Below are 21017 nucleotides of genomic sequence, written 5' to 3'. Positions count from 1 at the left end.
AGAGTGCAGGTCACTGGCAAGGCTCTTTATTGTAACTTTCAGAAGCTTATCTGTATTCTTAGTAGAACTTGAATTTAAAAGTTTTAGGTTGTAATGTATTGCAACCTGTACTTCAGCATCTTTGAATATTATTATTATTATTTATTTATTTATTTATTTATTTATTTAGCACCATCAATGTACATGGTGCTGTACAGAGTAAAACAGTAAATAGCAAGACTCTGCCGCATAGGCTTACTGTATAGAAAAAAATATGCTCCTTAAGCCAGGCTGTTTCTGTCTGTGTTTGAGTAAATTCTCCTTTGTCTGCCTAATGTTTGTATTTGGTTTTGCTTGATAGAGGACCTAAGCAACCTGATATTTTTAATACAAGACCAGTAGGTGATATAATTCATATCTACTTTGTTACACAGGTTTATTATGGTGGGGAGTATCCGACAGGTACTTATGCTGCCCCTGATTCTTTCCCGCCCTATCAATTCTGTTGCATCAGTACTGGAACCAACTGTGTTACACGAGTAGGACCCGCTGCTTACTCAAGAGAGATTTAGTGCTTTCTATGGAAAGCCCCAAAACAAGCAGAAATGCTCATTTCTGGAAGGAGGCAGCAGCGCAGTTGGTGGGGTGGAAGAGAATCGGCAGAGTCCCATTGGATACTGTGTTAGAGATCACAGAAGCACCTATAATCTTACGATGTACCCAGAAACAGAAATTTTTGGAAAAATTGAAATAATGCAATATTAGCGCTTTTTACAGATTGAAAATCACTTTGTTACTTTAGGAACATAAAATGTAATTATGTCCAAGTTGGTTTGGCATAAAATTATTACATTTGGTATATTAAAAGTACAGTGTTTTCAAACAATTATTACAAATTGAATTTACTTTTTTACTTTTTTAACTTCTTTTGGTAACAAATGGAGCTACAAGCTCCTTGAGCTGTTAGGAACACCTGAACTGTAAGGAACTTCTTTGGTTTTGCCAGTTTATGAGGAGGAGACAAAAAACAATTTAAAGAAACAACAACAGAAGAAATCATCAACATTGGTGACAAAGAAAATTATTTATGTCGTCGCTAGTCCTCCACAGTGTCAAGCCGACATAAAGCACACATTCCCATAAAAGGGGATGTGGGGGGGAGAGAACAAGATTCAATGAATATGCTGATGCAGTACATAGTTTTTAGAAATCATTTGGAGAAGTAAATATCTGAACACCTTGTCTTAAATATTTTATTCATCATGCTAAAATAAACATCCCATAATCCATTTCTTCATTTTTTTCAATTTTTCGGAAAAAACCCCAAAAAGGCTTCGGAAAAAAATGTTTTTGTTTTTTGTTTTTCTGGGTTTTTTCCGGGCCTTCACATCTCTAGCGTAGAATTGCAGCTTCAATTTGCTTTGCTACATTTTCCTCACTTATTTTAAAGGCCCTTCCTTGTTCGTGTAGTTGTATGGTTGGTCTTGAAATTAACATGGAATGTTTATAGCCGTGTTTTATATTTTAAAAACAGAGAAAATGATTTGCTCATACTTGACTGACAGTGCAATTCTCTGCATCTCTACTCAGAAGTAAACCCCATTATGTTCACTGGGACTTACTGCCAAGTATTTGTGCATAGGATTGCAGTGTAAACATATATTTCCATAATTTGTATCAATTCTGTTAAACCATTTGAGGTATATGGCGCTCTGTTACTGGTTTTTAGTATGGATTTGTTTCATTGTAAAAGATAGAGCTTACACTGGACGCTACTGAAATGTAGTATCTAGCTGTGTTGTGCTTAACCTTTTTAATAAAAGGAATTACTATAAATTTCTAGCGTTTAGTTACTCTATAAATTTCAAGTAAACTTGAAAACAAGCTTTTCAGTGTTAAGTAATTCTAAACTAAATGCTGGTCATTGTTGTGTTTAGTGAAAGAATAGTAGTTGGATTATTACTGAGAAACTTCCTCCATTTCAAATCAGGGACTAATAAGGGATCTTCATTTTTAGTAATATTTAGGTATCCAGCAGTTCAAAATTAGTGCCTCAGCTTTGATCGGATACCTGTTTTCCTCTTAATATGTAGAAATTGTTTTCTTTCTTACAGAGATACCACAGATGAGACCAAAGCCACATTATGTAATGATAAAGAAAGATGCTGAAACCAATGAAGCAATATATTGCACAAAGGAACCTTTCCTTAAAGCTCGCGTTATTGTCATCCGATGGTTGGTGTCTTTCTGGCTTGAGCCAAAACCACACACAGGACCTCAGATTCCTGGAATGGAAGGTGAAACCGTGCCAAAGAATATTCAGGTAGAGCCAAGCAGATGTTATTGGTGGGACTGAGTAGGGAAGAGGCAGATCCTCCTGCTGTAATTCATTTTTGTCTCACTCTTCTTCCAAGGACCACTAGTTGGTGTAGTCTTCACTCTTATTCTCACAGCATTCCTGTGAGGTGGATCTGGGCATGGGGTGGGCAACTTTCTGTAGGTTTGGGGCCATTTCCACCCCCTGCAGCAGCTGGCATAGGCCATTGTCCATGGGGTACCCCCCCCCAAAATGCCCAAATCACTGAAATTTGGCAGCAAACTGCTGCAGAACATTTCATTGGTTACATTTAACTTGTTTTCAAGCCAAATGTAATCTTTCTGGCTCCCTGTAGCTGCTACAAATGCCACTCACCCACCTATTTTTTTAGAATTGGGGGAAAGGCATGTTGCCCAGCCTGATCTAGGCAGAATGACTGGACCAAGTTCACCCAAGGTTTATGTGGCTGAGCAGGTACTTGAAGCTAGGTCTGTCCTGCACACTGCTATTTGGCAATCCATCAGTCTTCCAGCAGCTGTGACAGAGATCCATCGCAAATTCACTTGAGGCCCGAGGATGTGGACAAGGTGCTTGGCCAAATCTGGTCGACCACCTGTGTGCTTGACTCTTGCCTCTCGTGGCTCATTACATCAAATAAGGAGAGGATCGCCGGCTGGGTCCAGGAGGTTGTAAATGCCTCCTTGAGAGAGGGAGTGGTGCCGGCTTCTTTAAAAGAGGCGGTAATTAGACCACTCCTGAAGAAGCCTAATCTGGACCCGGAGGATATTAACAACTACAGGCTGGTGGCTAATATCCCTTTCCTGGGCAAGGTGCTTGAGCGGGTGGTTGCAGGACAACTCCAGGCACTCTTGAATGAAACGGATTATCTAGATCCATTTCAATCAGGTTTCAGGCTTGGTTTTGGAACGGAAACTGCCTTGGTTGCCCTGTGGAATGACCTCTGCTGGGAGAGAGACAGGGGGAGTGCGACCCTGTTGGTTCTCCTGGACCTCTCAGCGGCCTTCGATACCATGGTATCCTTCTGGATAGGTTGTCTGAGCTGGGAGTTGGAGGTACTGCGTTGCAGTGGTTCCGCTCCTACTTGGATGGCCGATTCCAGAAGGTGGTGCTGGGGGATTATTGCTCTGTGCCATGGCTCCTAAGCCATAGGGTTCCACAGGGCTCTATTTTATCCCCTATGCTGTTTAACATATACATGAAGCCGCTGGGATGTGGACTGAGGTGTCATCAATATGCGGATGATACCCAGCTCTACCTTTCCTTTTCATCAAACCCAGGTGAGGCAGTGATTGTTCTGAACCAGTGCCTGGGCACGGTAATGGACTGGATGAGGGCTAACAAACTGAGACTCAATCCAGACAAGACGGAGATACTTTTAGCGGGTGGTTCATCAGTCCGGCGAGGTGATGTTTGCCCTGTCCTGGATGGGGTTGCACTCTCCCTAAAGGATCGGGTCCGTAGTTTGGGGGTGCTCTTGGATCCAGAACTGTCACTTGAGGCACAGGTGAACTCAGTGGCAAAGAGCACCTTTTATCAGCTTAGGTTGATATACCAACTACGCCCTTATATGGACAGAGATAGCCTAGCTACAGTTATCCATGCTCTGATAACCTCTCGTTTGGATTACTGCAATGCGTTATACGTGGGGCTGCCTTTGAAAACGGTCCGGAAGCTTCAGCTGGTACAAAACAGGGCAGCCCGTTTACTAACAGGGACTGGCCGCCGAGATCACATTACGCCAGTCCTTTTACAACTTCATTGGCTGCCAGTCCAGGTCCGGGCCCGATTCAAAGTGCTGGTATTGACATTTAAAGCCCTAAACGGTTTGGGGCCAGGTTATTTGAAGGAACGCCTCCTCCCATATGTACCTGCCCGGACCTTAAGATCATCTACAGGGGCCCTTCTCCGAGAGCCCCTGCCAAAGGAAGTGAGGCAGGTGGCTCTAGGAGGAGGGCTTTCTCCGCTGTGGCACCCCGGTTGTGGAATGAGCTCCCCAGAGAGGTCCGCCTGGCGCCTACATGGTACTCCTTTCGTCGCCAGCTGAAGACCTTTTTATTCACTCAGTATTTTAACACTTAATTTTAACTTAAATTTAAATTTTACTCTTTTAACTCTGTTTTTTAATCTTATATCAATTTTGCTGCGTGGTTTTATCCTGGTTGTGCTTTTTATATTGTATTTTGTATTTGTGCTTTTAACCTGTCGGTTGTTTTATTGTGGTTTTAATTTTTGTGAACCGCCCAGAGAGCTTCGGCTATTGGGCGGTATAAAAATGTAATAAATAAATAAATAAATAAATAAATAAATAAATAGTAAATGTCCCTCTAGTGTATCCCACCCCCTTCCTGAGAGTATGATGAGTTTATCTTTCTCCTGAGCTTGGAGTTGGAGAGGAGGGCAGGGGATTTGTCCCAACTGTTGCTCTGTGCTTCTGTGGTAGCTACAAAGAGGATCCTCTGACTTCTTTCTCACCTTGAAGCTGGGGAAGGAGATGGGAATCCTTCTTGACCTTGTGCTGTGTTTCAAAGGCAAATTCAGCATAACATCTGAGACAAATACTCTTCCCCAAGTTGGGTATGCCCAGGGTTGCGGTGATGACATATTTGTATCTTTTTTATTTCATTTATATATCTCCTTTCCCCCTTGGAAGTGAAGTGAAAGTGAAGCTTCCGCCACTCAGAATGCAGGTTTTCTTATGACAAATATTCAAGAAGAAAAATTCATTGTCGGAGGAAGAGCCACCCAATTCTGCCCTGTGGGAATCACAGAATGCCACTTTGGAGGCAGCAGGGATAATCATAGCTTTTATATAGCACTTTAGAGTGTTCAGAGCACATCAGTACCATTATCTCAGTAAACCTTGCAGGGTTGTTGCAATGTAGGTCAGTATTTATTTTCCCCATGTTCCAAACTTGAGAGGGGTGGGGGTTGATGTTGAGAGAAGAGGGCTTGATTAAGGCCCTCTCATAAATTCATCCTTGAGGTGAGATTTGAGCTGGAAACTGGCTCATACCTCATACATTTAGCCTCTGCACTATACTTGCTGTTTGAGGGACTTAAACTTCTTAGTTCACACTCTAGTCCAGGGGTGTAGACCTTACACTTGGGGATCAAAACAGGTCCTCCTGGAGTCCCAGTCCAACCCAACGGTTCCCCTGAATTACATGCCATCCTTTCCCCTAAATGCTGATCGTCTGATAGTTTCCTGGCTTTTGTACATTTCCTCCCATTCTAAAAAGTGGGAGTGCCTCTCCTAAGGCTTTGTTATTGGCAGTAATAGTTCTAAGTTAAGTATGGTGGTATTCTCCCCCCACCTTTTCCATTTGTCCCCACCCAACAATGGAATGGAGCCCCCAAGGGCTTTTCACAATGCAGTTGGTCCTCAGGCAGAAAGAGGTTTAACACCCTTGCTCTAGTCCTTGCATCATACTACATCTACTCTCTGCAGTATACTGTTTGCATTGTCACAGCAAAAGCTAACCAGCTTGCGTATTTGTCTCTTTCTTTCTGGTTCCAGCGAGCAGCTGCTAGCCTGGCATCTAGAGAAGACAGCAGAAATGACAATACTGATAGACCTGATAGAAATACAGAGCCAGAACAGTCTCATTCTAACACAAGCACACTAACAGAAAGAGAACCTAGTTCCTCCAGCCTTTGCAGTATTGATGAAGAACATCTTACAGATATAGAAATAGTCCGCAGAGTTTTCTCTTCTAAAAGAAGTAATGTTAACTTTCTTACAGAAATCTTTCGTCAGGTAAATAATTCCTCTATTTCTGAAAAATGTTTTCGTTTGGGTAAATGTGATTTTGGAATTTCTCTACATTTGCTTCATGCTACGCATACTGTACACATCATTGATTCAGTTGTACTCCCAAGATAATATGTAGGCCAGAGGCAAAATTGTAGGTTTCAGTAGTCTCTGTGGTAATAAGCTAAGAGGTTTTATAGTGATTGGTGTTTGTGGTAGTGATGAATCCTCTGGTTTCTGTTGGCTGAACTGATGTGATTTCATGAAATCTCTATGAATATTTTATCTGCTGGTTATAATTGTCACTCTTAGAAAGCATTACAAGCTTCATGAGTTGAAGTGAAGCAGCTGAGGGGAAACCCCTCAAACAGCCTGGTAAAACTGAGTGTTCTGTGCAATCCTTCCCAAACAGCTCTACAAAACCGCTTGTTTAGGCAAGCTTGAGCACTGAACAGGAGCAGTCCTGATAGAGGCTGCAGGACACACTGCACTTTTACTTTTGATTAGAAAAGTCGTTTTCTAAATTGGTTTAGGTGTACAGAAATTTCAGTAATATGCTGCATGCTGAATTAGAATCCTTAGGATGTTGAGGTCTAATGTGCACATGCCATTCACAGTTGTAGCTTTAGGCTACTAGTTAGTCTTAGAATGTGCCTTATAATGCTTATAACCAGATGTTCAGCTTAGTTGAGTTTATTGATATGCCACTTTTTCATGGTAAACTGTGCCAAAGTAGCTCACAATAAACATCAACTTCAGGTTAAACAAACAAATGGTGTTTTATTTTTTTATCCTGTTTTGTATCTTTTATACAAAGATCTTTTATCTTTAGGAACAGTGTACAAATGTTGTAAATACATAAGTCCATAGAAGATACTAGCCAACAAAAAATGATTGGCATGGGCAAGTAGGTTGATAGTTAAAGTAATCTGAGTCATATCAACAATCTAGAAAAATGGGATCCAGGCTCATGAATTCCCCTTTCCCACTGGACCTCTGTGTGTGTGTGTGTGTGTGTATTCAAAATCTTTAATATGCACTTCATATGTGTGATGAAACAGGGTCTTATTTTTGAAACACCTTTACCACCACAACCTTAGTCTTTAAGCTCCTACCAAAGTCTTTTCAGTTTTTAGTACAACCAATAAGGTTGCTCTTCTAGAAAGCAAGTTAAGGTAACTCTTTCCTGGCATCACTTTGCCACCGATGCACATGCACCAATACTAGAAACCTAAAATTTTATTTAAGGGAATCCAGCAAGAAAAACATGCATTCTTTTAGCCAAATGATCCAGGGGAAAATAAGGAAACAAACGCCAGTATGTTTTTTGAAGACAAAGAAATCACCCCCTGCCATAGTGCTATGCCCCTCTGTGGTCCCAATCTGTCCTTTGAAGCACTGCAGTAGCAACAGCAGAGGAACATTGGGGGATTCCTCACCCTAGTGCACATCAATAGAATCCATCTTTGTGTTAGCAGAGCAAAGGCTGTGGCACTCTCCAGTCAGCAGTGAGCCTTTTGCCAATCCTTGGGCCCCAGAAAATGCCCCACCTTGCCCGCCTCAGCTTCTGTGTATAAAGTTGTCTATCTTGCTCATCCTGAGACTACTTGTCACAGGCAAGTAGGCAAGTGTTTATTTAGAAGCCTTAAATTAACATTTTAAAGAATGTCCCCATTATAACATGTCCATGTATGCACAGAATCATTTGCATGACATGTAACTTGAACTTCAAATACTGCACATAAGCATTTGCAGGTAACAAGGTGCAGATTTATGTGCAAATGTCAGGAATTTTCCATGTAGTCTTGCTAGCTTTCAATTAAGCTCACCTGACTAATTTGTCTGTTCTGGTTACATTGCTCCGAGATTCCTAGCAGCTCTCACAAAAGGATGCTCTAAGGACCATTTGGCAGACTGGGTAACAGTCCATATTTGCAACTTATGTTCTGTACTCCTGAAGCCACATGGTTTTTGCGTTTTTCCTTCTTGCCTTTGACTGTAGCTTCAGAAGCAGATTGGATGGTCCTATATTCTTTCCAATCTAAACTTAGAATGAAAATATAATCAGTTGGGAGCTTTTTAAGTCAGTCCTTCAAGACAAAATGCATGAAACCTATAATTGTAGCAGGAAGCACTATGTTTCATAATAAATACCATGAGCCTTTTTCCCTGCTAGGCATTTTTACTGCCAATATGCGAAGCAGCAGCCATGAGGAAAGTGGTAAAAGTATACCAAGAGTGGATACAACAAGAAGAGAAGCCCTTATTTATGAAAGAACCAGAAGAAATTGTGGCATCTACAAACATAGATGGTGATGAGAACATTGTAGAACATAATTCAACAGAGAAGGGAAAAGAAAGGGAGGAGGTATATGAGAATTCCTTCAAGTTAATTAATTTGTTTTCTCTGTTTCCAAGTACCAAGTGTCCTTATCCATATAACAGCATTTTATTTCATTGCATATATTAGAAAAGTGAAATAAGGGATACTGAAATGTTTGTTTAAAACTATGGAATTTAACCTGCATTTGATTTACTTTAAATATGCTAGGATACATCAAAGGAAATTCGACAAAGCACTTTTTGGTTATGACTTTCTAAACAGATACTGCTTTTAATGTTTATCTGGATTAAGTGTACTTTCACTTTATTACACATGCTGGGAATCAAGCTGCACCATTGTTACCCACTTTTTTTTTTACCTCATGGTGTTTATAGGCATTCTTTATCATCTGTAAAGCACACGCCTTGGCACTTAGGCATAGTCAAACCTCTATTGACTGACTCCAAAGGAATGGGAGCCTAGAATGGCCCTGCTTGATGACTTAGAAGCAGTTTTTCAAGTACTTTCAGCTGTCAGGTGCATTCAATTTCTTTCCATTTTAGTTTCATTTTATCTCAGCTAGCTAGGCAAATTCTTCCTCTCACACCAGTCACCTTGATAAGGGTCTGGAAGACTGGAGAGGGAGGCAAGGAAGAGGCAGTGGTGCATCCTACTACTACAGAGCATTGGTGGTCTCCTCCTTTGAAACTTCCCATTGCCAAGATAATGGAGAGTGGCACATAGAGAAAAATACCTCAAGAAGGCTTGATCAGTTAATTCTCTGCTGAGAGGACAGACTTTTCTCCATATGCCCAAAGTCTGTTTTCAGGTTGGTGGGAACAAAGATGGCAGCAAAAGCAGGTTAGGCTGCAGTAAAGGTTGCCAGACCTCCCAGTCCTAGGCATCCCACTTGCCAACAGAAGCTCAGACCTTTGGGTAAAGCAGGCCCTTCCAAATTGCCGAGTCAAAAGATTATTAGATAAATATTCCAAGCTTTAGAGATCAAGTGTGGAGGCTGAGCAATGCTGATTGAGGTGTCTGCGTTGAAAAAAGAAAATACATGGCACGACATGGAAGGTCTATTTTTCATAGTTCAGTAAGTAAAGGCTCCAGGGAAGAAAGACATGATATATACAGGAATTTAAATTCTTGAAGAAGGGCAGAACAAATTATTATTATTATTATTATTATTATTATTATTATTATTATTATTATTATTAGCTGTACCCTGCCACGCGTTGCTGTGGCTCAGTCTGGTTAAATTGAAAAGAAAGAAAAGACAAAGCGGATGTTTCTAATATGTTTAATTTCACAATGCTTGTGGATATACAATATTTTTAGTTGTTCCATTGTCTGTGTAGATATAGAGATTGTCTGGTTTGCCGACTCTAGAACACGCAACATATAATTGTCCATGTGAGAAGCAATTTGTGTCTAGATCTAAACCGCACAATTCTAAAGATTGCCCCTGAGCTTTGTTGATGGTGATTGCAAATGCCAATCAAATTGGGAATTGCAATCTCTTAAATTGAAATGGCATATCTGTTGGAATCATAGGAATGCGAGGAATGAGGACATCTTCACCTTTGAAAGGTCCTGTCAAGATTGTTGCTTCTATGACGTTGCTCAGTAATTTTTTTTACTGCAAGCCGCGTGCCGTTGCAAAGCTTTGGCTGGTTGATATTTCGCAACATGATAACTTCTGCTCTGCGAGTACGACGACCTAAGTGTGATCTTCTGCGAGGCATTATTTGGATGAAGTAAAGCAGATGATTTGGTTTTTAAAAAAGGATGTTTTTATGGTGAGGAGGTTAGTGGAAACTCCTGGCAGTTACCTTTCTTCAGAACGTGTAACTGTCACAGGTGTGACATCTATATTCACTCAGCCAATTGTGAGAGAACATGCAAATAGGAGAGGAGACAGAGGCAGTGGATTGGCCTACTGGTTGGCGATGTCACAATGATCAGCAGGACTGGTTTTGAGGAGGCCTATTTCTTCAATTTTAAGACAAACCTTTGACCCCATATAGAACATAGTTACATAACAACGCTCGCGTATCCGAATGCAACGTTGTGTCAAAACTTCAAAGCAATCGGTGAAGAACTTTCGGAGATATAACGTCTGTTTCGAACGAACATTTACATTTTTATTTATATAGATTATAGAATATTATTATTATCCACCTTTTCCCCAATACTGGGACTCAAGGCAGCTTTACATAGTGGTGGAAGCCCTAAATAGTATTTGGGGAAGTAAACCTGTAATCCCCAAATTTGTAGATTCCTGAGATTTATTGGTCTACTAGTGGTGAATTGGTTCCATATGTGGAACTTCAACCAGGTCTTGATAACCTTGGCGGGCAGGAGACCATTTGAACCTTTTGCATGGTGCCCCAGCCATCAGTTTGGCCGAGATAGTGCCATCAGTGTATGTGGTGCTTTACAGATTAATATAAACAGGTCTATGCCCTGAGGAATTTACTGTCAAGAATGAGCAATTAGCAGGGGGTTGAGATACAGAAGGAAGGCATGGTTAAGGCAATTCAGAATAAATGTGAGCAGTATAGTTTACGTGTACATGTTCAGTTGGGGATGAACATGAAGGGGTAAGGAACTGACCAGAGACATTCATGCACATCTGTGCAGTTTCACAATGATGGGTATCCATAGACCAAAATGTATTGCTCATGCATAACCCTAACCCCAAGTTTCATAGATTTCAGAAGCTGGTGCTGCCTTTCTTTTATCCAGGCCTTGTTTATAATAAACAGAAAAAGGGGTGCTTTTATTCTATTTAGATGTGACTAACCATAAGATTGTTAGAAGTTCTCATCATATTCTAATAGTTATATTTAAATGTATGTGTGTGAGAGAGAAAGAAACTGTAGATGGCTCAGATAATGCATAGTGTTGGTGTGATCAAACTTTATGGAAAATATACAACAGTGAATGAATCAATCATGGCCGCAGTAACATGCTGAGGGACTTTCCCCCTAGAAGAAACAACAGATAGTCTTGTGGTACCTTAAAGATTTAACAGATCTATTATGGCATGAGCTTTTGTGAACTACAGTCCACTTCATCAAATGCATGGAATGTTGTCCTTGGTTAGATATATGTATACATGGTGTGGGACAGGGTAGATTATAAACAGTAGGGTCTGAGGGAAATGAAATGCAGGAAGTACAGACAGTGATAATTACATAATAATAGTGGCTATTCACAAAGCTGTTGGTGATTACACTGGCATCCTGGCATGGCTGCAACAGACTAATACAGTTCTCTGAAAATCCCCCTAGAAGAGGCCTGTAGAGTAGCCATGCTGGTGCTTTCATTAAATGCTGATTCAAAAGTTAAGGGGTTTCTGTTCTTCTTAATTCAAATCTGGGAGGACAGTGTGCTCCTCCCATTGGAATCAGAGTTGGTTTTGGCTCTGCCTTATAATAAGGGAAAGTATTTTTTCCCAAAAGAATGAATAATGCAATGCCTTTTAAAAAGCAACAACAACCAGGAATTGGGAGTAAGGATTCCTGTATTTGGCTCTGGTCGAACAGAGAGAATGCAGTGGGGACTGTATAAGTGTAGCCTTTCTTAAAAGAAAAGAAAAAAAGTTATCATCTCAACAGTCACTTCTTTGGCAGGAAAGGAAAAGACATGCAATTAAATCCAGCTTCCTGCTCTACCTCCAAAAAGTTGGTCATTGGTATTTTCACTTTCTTTAAAAGGCTATACACATTCACCACAGCTCTAGGATTGAGGATAGGAACCACATCAGCATCTCCCATTTGCACATATTTGTGAGACTTAAACCGTATCATGTTTTACTGTTTTTTTTTTTTTTACTGGTATTACTTTGTTAATGGTTTAATACATTTTTAGCTGTGTAAAATATTTATTGTTTTATACTGCTTGAATCGTTTTTATCTGTATGCCGCCCTGAGATCTCAGTGATATAGGATGGGATACAGATGTTTTAATAAATAACATACATATCTATGAAAATTTAGAAGATAGTAATCCCTTATGTATCTTTTAGGAAAATATGGGTAATTCTGGTCCTGTTCGAAATTCAAGTTGGACAAGAAATGGTTATCAAGAGGTTTCCCATAAAATATCTGACTTGGATGTCTTAGAACAAGGTATACGAGCTGGAATACAAGCAGTACTGCAGGTAAGAAATATATTTCCATTTCATTTTCCTGTCTCACATTGAGCATTTCCCCAATATATTTGCTTTTGCACATCCCGTAAGTTTGCTTTTTTTTCTGAAAGTGGATCTACTTTGCAGTAATAGTGAGTACAGTACTAATATAATATTTTTGATTTTGGCTGAGTTAGCTTACTGAGGCCATGGCTAGACCAGGCCTATATCCCAGGTTTGACAGGATCATACCTGTGAATCCAAATGACACACAGGGGATCCTGGTAGCAGGCAGGGACGACCCCTCCATTTGCCTGGGATAATCCTTAGGTCTCGCTAAGGCCTGAGTCAATAGGACACAAGTTACCACTTCTGATTTTCCTCAACTGAAAACCTTCCATTTGTAACTTTTTACAAATGCATCCGAATAGCATTGTGTTTTACAGGATGTCACAGGAGAATCCAAACTAGTCTAGGTTAAGACCTACATGAAAAGTCTATGTGAGTCTCTTCTTCAAATATCAACTGGGATCCAAAGAATGTGATCTACCCCACGAAGGGGCTTTTCAAACACTTCTTATGGCAGAAGCCCCTTGCATCGTCTGATAAATCACTTGCAGAGATTGGGGGACCCTTCACCATATTCACTACCCTCAAACAGCATGACATGAGGTGCAGGAGACTGCCATCAAAAAGGAAAACTGCAAACTCCTGTGGATTTGCTGACATGCTGTGTTCATGCACACATATTTTGGATTCCAGTTATTATCTGTAAGTGGTCAGGACAGCAGTGAAATTAGGTGCAGGCAAGGGAGAAACTGCAAATTATCAATATGTTGAATGATATGAACTAAATTAGGAAAAAATAACCAAGGTCATAATCCAAAGAAGTAACTAACCAACCAACCCCAAAAGCCTCAGATGGCCTTCCAGGAGTTGCTGGCTTGAGGCAGAGGTCCCCTTTTCCAGTGGAAATGAGCTTCACAGGCAGGGGGAATGTCCATCCTCAAGGCCCTGTTTATACTGTTGTAAAGATCTGCCAGCATGAGGATCTGCCATTTTCCTCCTTTCACTTAGAATTGTTCTCTAAGTGACTAACTGTACATGTCCAAAAATGCTTTCAATTGTCGTAGTTTGATTTATTTAAGATAACATGCTACTGCATGGAAATTTGTGTCTGAATCTGAGGAGAATTGGCTGTATGGTTGGGGCGGGGAACTACTCCTTTGGAAAAGTTCAGTCTTACTAGGAATAAGGCTAAAGGAGATCCCTTGGTTGTAGTCTGACATATGCAGTTAATAGCTACTGTAATATGAAATGGACCAAATTTTGCAGTAGAATGTGGGACAGTATAGTACTTATGAATACTTCATTCTAGCATATGAGCTAGATTGTTGCCATCCACTAAGGCCATAGCTAGACCTAAGGTTTATCCCAGGATCATCCCTGCTTGAGCGCTGGATGCCCTGTGTGGCACTTAGATGAACAGGTTTGACCCCAGGACAATCCTGGGATAAGCCTTAGGTCAAGCTACGGCCTAAGACTGGGTGGTGACAAACAGCTAAATTGGTCATCCATGTCATCTACTAAACCACTCCATAAACTTGAAGGATTTGCTCTGGCTCAGGTCATGTTTTTTTGGTTTTTTTATTGATTGGTTGAATTTATATCCTACCCTGTTAACAGGGTGCCAGCCTATGTCTACAATAGTCTATTGAATATATCACAACACATTTATAACCTTATTGAGCAAAGTGTAATTTTGGGAGCATGTTCCTTTGCATTCTGTTGGTTCTAACTTCTGAGTTCTCAGTAAGTCTGAAAGTTTTTCCTCTCAGTTTATTCCAATGGTAACAGCAAGAATATGTTAAAACCCACCATAGTTTTTGCATGCTGCAAAGTCTTGGACAATTTTAAATTAAATCTAATGTTTGCATTGATGTTAAGTATCACTTTATGGAATATATGCAAAAAGCCTTGAGTATCTTTTAGGGGACCATTCTGAACTTGAAAAATTCTGTGATTTGTACTTGTGTTTGAAGTGTTTTTTCACTCATTAAGGTATGCCAAATTAGACTTTTTAAACTAATTCTGATGACATTATTTCTTCCGCAGTAATAATATGATTAATCAATGTAAAGTTTAGCTGATTTCTTGTTAATAGTTCTTATTTCTTCTTAATCACAGGTTTTTATAACAAATTCCTCAAATATATTTCTTCTTGAGCCAGCAAATGAGATTAAAACTCTGTTGGATGAACATACAGATATGTGTAAACGCATTCTTAATATCTACCGTTACATGGTAGTGCAAGTAACCATGGACAAGAAGACTTGGTAAAGTGTTTTATCTTTTAATGATGCATTAAATTTGTATCCCACCAAACAATGTGTAGGAGTTTTTCCTGCTTGGCCAAGATGCTCACTGTGTGGTCTTTGGCAAATCCCTTATGTCTCAGCCTAACTCGTGAAGGTGCTATTATGTTCCTCCCCCGCTGTGGGCTTCCCAAAGGCATCTGGTTGGCTGCTATGTAAACAGAATGCTGGAGCAGATAGGCCTTTGATCTATCCAACACAGCTATTCTTATGTTCTTGTATCATATTCAAAAATATGATGGATATATAGTGCAATATCTCCTAAATTCCTAGCATATAAAGTCTGCATGGTTTGACAAGGGCTTTTCTCTAGTGTGGAAAATGAGGGATGTTATAAATATAGTCAATAACAATCAACAGTTAATACTTCTGCAAAGTGATACATCTTTCCTTTGTCTAGACCAGTGGACGTTAGGAGGCTGAGGGTAAAATAGGTCCTCATAATCCTCTTAAACATTCATTTTGATTCTGTTTTGAAAAAGCCCAAAGGAAAGGTAACAACAAACAGTGCAAACAATAACTTAAGATGGCTTTTTAAAAAGCCTCCATTTGCTATGGAAGTAGCTCTAAGAAATAATTATTTCAAGTGCAAATGTTGCTTGACTCTCCAAAGCTAATGGGGTTACTAACCAGAACCACTTCATAATTCATATGCTCCTCAACAATTATGGGGTCAGTTGTCCTATGGTATTTCCTCTCCCATCCTTTTACACTTTCATTTTTTTAAAAAAAGTTAACTCAGTAAGCTCACTGGAATCTGATCTACCCCAATTAAAATGAATTGGAAATTAAAACTTCTAAAAGCCTAAGCTAATGGGTTCCATTCTATACCCAGCAACTTCTCAGAACAGGATAGGGAAAATAACTTAGCGTTTTGACTATCGTAGATTCAATTTTTTGTGTTTGTACCTTTTCAAAACAACTGGATTAGATTTCTGGTTTTGTTTTTCCCCTGTGCATTCCAATGTGTACCCCGAAAAATAAAAAAAAATGAAAGTATGGCAACTTCTCCAAGTTGTTTTTGTTTTGCTACAAGAGTTAACACTCAGTGCAAACTTGCAACTTTGATTCCTTATTTCTAATTAAGCTATTGGTCCCTTCCGCTATTTACTATGAACCCACTATGTTATCTAGCTACTTTTTGTGGTTTCTGTTTTGTTTTTTCTTCTCTATTATAAGCCCACATTGGTCCCATTCAGAAGACACCTTAAGCCATGGCTTTAACCTTGGTGGTTAAGCCACAAAGCCAGGCCGTGTTCAAAAGACACCTTAAACCACAGCTTTAACCATGATGAATAAGGTTTTTTGCTTTATTCACCATGGTTAAAGCCATGGTTTAAGGTGTTTTCTGAACACAGCCTGGCTTTCTGGCTTAACCACTGTGGTTAAAGCCATAGTTTAAGGTGTCTTAACAAGGCCTATTTCACCTATGCATCTTTTTTTCACCTCCAGGGGCTTCCTGATAGCCAATGAGGAATTTAAGTTCCAAAAGCTTTTGTGTTAAGTCTATGTTTTTAATCTTTAATCTGTAAATCGCCCAGAGAGCTTCGGCTATGGGGCGGTATATAAATGATGATGATGATGATGATGATGATAATAATAATAATAAATATATATGATACCAGTAAAATCCATATTTTAGGTTTAACTGGAGTCCTTTTGTAATCAATTATTAACTTTATTACCAGTTAGGACACTCCAAAGCAGATTGAGACTGTAAAAAAACAAGGGGGTGGGTATGAGGTTTAAGAAAAAAATGTGTCTGAACCAAAAAAATATATAATGAGTATGATGTTGCTTTGCAGGGAACAGATGCTGCTTGTGCTGCTCAGGGTCACAGAATCGGTATTGAAAATACCATCTCAGATTTTTCTACAGTATCAAGGAAGAAAGAATTCAACTTTAGCAGGAAGGCTTGCTGGACCTCTTTTCCAGGCAACTTAATAAATACTAATGTTTTAATTGTTCTAAGTTTTATCAGGTTGTGTTCAGTTGAGTTGAGTTGACTTTTGTTCAACAATTCACTCAGCTGTGATGACTATTTATTTACATTATTCATAAGGCGCCTTTTGGAGCACACTCTCCTAAGGTGGGACATGATAGTAATTTTTAAGCTTTAATAAAACCACGTAATGTATTATTTTAAAAAGTCAACATTTAGAGTGGGCATGTCTGAATATTCAGTGATGCATGTTAAATTCATTTCCATGTAAAAATAGCGCTTGTACAGAATTGTTTTATAAGGAAATGTTCTGCAACATCATGTGGTACAGTCTTTTGTGAACTGTGCCACTTCAGGTGGGGATATATATTCGATTTAAATATACAGTATTTTTTGTGTTACTGCCAGCATCATGGGACGCATATTCAGTCCAGGGCATTTCTACAACAGGCATTTATCAAGTGTTTGTCATTCCCTTCTCATAGTTGTTTTTCGGTTCTTTAGACAATGAAGTTACCCTCCAGTTTTCTTTATGTGCCTAAGCAGCACTTTCTATGAGTTTTTTTTAGCATGAGGAAAAATGTGGCATTTAATTGTGAAAGAGGAAAAAAAAGCACTATTTCCTCTTGTGCATTCAAACTATTCTGCTATGCCATGGTGCCATCTAGATGTTATGTAAAAGGAAAACAGGAAAGAAAACACTCCTTGTATGGTGCTTGGATCTTTATTCTGCAATGAAACCAAAAGTAGATACAGCGGACCACCAGCTGATTAACAGCCTCAAATAGAAAAGCTCATAGACAAAAAGGGTTCTTTGTGCAGTGCAATATTAATTTATGGAATTTATAATGGTGTAGATCAAGGGTTGGCAGCGTGGGCACTCTGGAGCCTGCCAAGATCCCAGGATGTGCCCGCAATCAGATTTTTCCATACCTCTATTAAAATCAGTGTCGCAATATCATTCCATAGATTTCAGTAGAGATGGGCACAAAAGTTCCACGCAAAAAAAGGGCTGTTGTTGGAATACAAAATGTTGTGCACAATCAATCATGTTTTTGCTAAGTCAAAAATGGCAGAGAACGATTTTAGTTGCGCACTTCCCTTTCATTGTTATAAAAGAAATATTTCTGTTTCCAATTTTTATATGTTTCTCCTTAGACTCTAATAGTAGCTTGGATCAAAGCAAACCTAAATGTGTACATCTCAAGAGAACTTTGGGATGACCTGCTGTCAGTATTGTCATCATTGACTTATTGGGAAGAACTGGCTACAGAATGGTCACTGACTATGGAAACCCTAACAAAAGTATTAGCTAGAAATTTATACAGCTTAGATCTCGGTGACCTGCCATTGGATAAATTAAGTGAGCAGAAACAAAAGAAGCATAAAGGCAAAGGTGAGGCACACAATATTCAATTTATCTAGTTAAATTTGAAAAGTGTGTGTTAATCAACATATTGAATGGTCTTTAACACTACTATCTAGAAGACTTCATTAAGATGCATTCATGTTTTGACAGTCAGTTTTATTTTCTTGCAGTTCATTTCTTAAAAAGTCAGTATAAACTATCCTTCTTCATCGTGGTCTCTATGCATCACACATATGGGCTTTGCGCCTGCGCAGAGACTGAACCGGAACCTTCTATAGCTAAGTAGAACGTTTTTGGCGGGAACACCTCCCCCACGCTACCGCGCATGTCCATGGGGTTCCCGCCCTTACCTCAGTTCTTCGTCATCCGCCATTGTGCCTAGACTTGTAGAACCAAGCTCTTAGCGTTTACCTGTTTTTTTCTCTCAAAAATCCTTCAATTTTCTCAATACTTTACCATCTTGACTGTATTTCTTTCCTCGCTTATCTTCCTTCTTCCTATCAAATATATTGTTAGTTAGTTTTTTCCTCAGCGACGATCAGTCGCAGGCGCCTGAGCCGCATGGCAGTGAAGGCTCCATTCCGCAAATGTGTTAGGTGTGGGGCAAAACTTCCCCCGACCGACGGACACTCCTTGTGCGTTCTCTGCTTGGCGAAGGCCACAAAGTAGAAGCCTGCCAACACTGCATGGCATTTTCCAAGCAGACGAGGAAAAACAGAACGGACCGTTTACGTGCTATCTTGTGAGAGAAAGCTCTCAAAGCCACAGACACGACCGAAATGGACAAAACGGCACCGAGTAAGACCGTTCAAGACCGTAGCACCGAAGAGTGCCACAAAACCAGTGCGAACAATAGGGCATTGATACCCCTCACGCCTGGGCGGTCATTGGCGAGCTCCGCGGCCAGAAAAATTACTAAAAAGGCCCGGACTCCCAAGTCTTCTTCCGACACTGAGAAGAAGAAGAAGAAGGACAGGGAGAAATATTCCAAGAGGTCCCCCCGGTCCTCTAAACCTATCCAGACTCAGTCAATTACTCCTTCGGCACCTACGGTCCCTGTAACTGTCTCGGTACCGAGACCTCATTCGAGACCGACATCTGAATTACCCTCGATACCGAGGTGACCTCAGAGCCTATCAGAAGGCGAAATTAGGGATTCAGCCTCGGTAGCTTCATTACGGGATCCACCAGAAGCGTTAGAAACTGAGGAGATTATCCCTCTAACGCAGCCGTCTCCTAGACCAGCGGCCACAGAAAGGCCAAGACAGGAGTAGGATAGGGCCTCCCAATACTCTGAGTCCCAGCCCAGGCATGAATATTATGACTGGGATTATTATCGACCGCAGAGGTATTTCCCACATGATCGGGATTACCAATACACGCCGGAGGCTTGCTTTGCCCAGCCTCCTCCCACTTCAAGGGTTCTTCAAATCCCATTAGCTCCACCGTCTCACCAGCTTTCGCCAGCGTCAACTCATCGTCGCCATAGCCACGCCTCTACGATACCGACAGCGACCGCTACGGTACCAGCCCATCAGGAGCAATCGGAGCTCGCGCAACAGCAATTACAGATTGTCACTGTGTCTTCGCCCGAGGATGATTATCCTTCTGATACCGATTCTAGGGTGTCGGTTACCCCCTCAGTACCGTCGCCAGAGGATGTTATACACTCGCAAGACCCTGCTTCACCCTCTGACAACATGGGACGATTTTCAGAGCATATGCTGAGAATGTCTCAAGCACTTGGTTTGGATATACAACAACCCGACGAGCCAGTCGTGGATCCCATCTATGATGTGTTTCACACTAAGAGCAACGCTGCAGTCGCTATTCCTCTTCCTCCAGCCTTGAAACAGACGGCACAGCTTTCTTGGAAACCCCCAGCGTCCATACAAGCCACATCAAGGAGACTGGAAACCCTTTATCGCATACAGGAGGGAGATGCTGCTTTCCTCACCCAACACCCAAAACCCAACTCCATTGTGGTGGAATCAGCCCAAGGTCAATCACAAAAGCCTCATTCCGCCCCGGTGGATAAAGAGGGCAGAAAATTGGATATCACAGGCAGGAGAATCTATTCCTCTGCATCCCTCGGTATCAGGGCCTCGACATACCAGGCAACCATGGCTCGGTACCAACTCTTCCTTTGGGAGAAAGTAGGGTCACTATGTGACTACCTTCCGGAGGACAAGAGAGAGTTGGCTAGGGTTTTTCAGGCAGAAGCCTCCGCTATAGCGAAGCAGCAGCTATCTACTGCCAGACATCAGGTCGACTGTCACTCCAAGAGTATGATGGGTGCAGTATCTTTAAGGAGGCACGCCTGGTTAAGATCAGCAAACTTAACTTATGAAACGAAGGCTAGGATTGAGAACATGCCCTTTGACGGCGAGGGTTTGTTCAACGCCAAGACTGATGACACATTAGACACAATATATAAAGCCCGTACTACGGCAAAGAAGATGGGCTTCGCCGCCCCACTTCCACAGTATAGACCTAAGCGCTGGTCAAGACCACCTGTCCAGCAACAACAGCAGCAACAGCGTCCTCAATATCAAAGCCAACCGAGGCAGCAACTTCAGCTCCAAAGAAAGCGACCGTATCAGAGCCGTTTTCAACAAGACAAGCGCCAACCCGACTTCAATAAGAAGCAGCGGGTTTGACTCCTTCGTCCCAGACCCACCACCCTTTGCGAACCGCCTAGCACCGTTTTACCATCAATGGGAGTCAATAACATCAGATTCCTGGGTGCTCACTATCATCAAGTCGGGTTATGCCATCGAGCTCGATGTCCTCCCTCCT

The 21017-nt window shown here is 40.9% G+C and overlaps 1 protein-coding gene across 4 annotated transcripts in view; it reads left to right on the top strand.

The window, feature by feature from the left end:
* The window catches only part of RALGAPA1 (Ral GTPase activating protein catalytic subunit alpha 1), a 174620-nt gene that overhangs the window by 21975 nt on the left and 131628 nt on the right, over positions 1-21017 (top strand). For all 4 annotated transcript variants that reach the window (XM_063117818.1, XM_063117817.1, XM_063117815.1 and 1 more), the window contains exons 9-15: positions 2094-2302; positions 5835-6074; positions 8245-8436; positions 12428-12562; positions 14720-14868; positions 16713-16842; positions 18008-18245. In XM_063117818.1, the coding sequence (XP_062973888.1) occupies positions 2094-2302; positions 5835-6074; positions 8245-8436; positions 12428-12562; positions 14720-14868; positions 16713-16842; positions 18008-18245 (1293 nt within the window). The remainder of the gene's footprint in view (positions 1-2093; positions 2303-5834; positions 6075-8244; positions 8437-12427; positions 12563-14719; positions 14869-16712; positions 16843-18007; positions 18246-21017) is intronic.

The sequence above is a fragment of the Elgaria multicarinata genome, chromosome 2 (assembly GCF_023053635.1).
Source record: "Elgaria multicarinata webbii isolate HBS135686 ecotype San Diego chromosome 2, rElgMul1.1.pri, whole genome shotgun sequence".
In the NCBI taxonomy this organism is placed as follows: Eukaryota; Metazoa; Chordata; class Lepidosauria; order Squamata; family Anguidae; genus Elgaria; species Elgaria multicarinata.
Note: the sequence above shows the minus strand (reverse complement) of the source record. Positions and strands in the feature narration are given on the sequence as shown.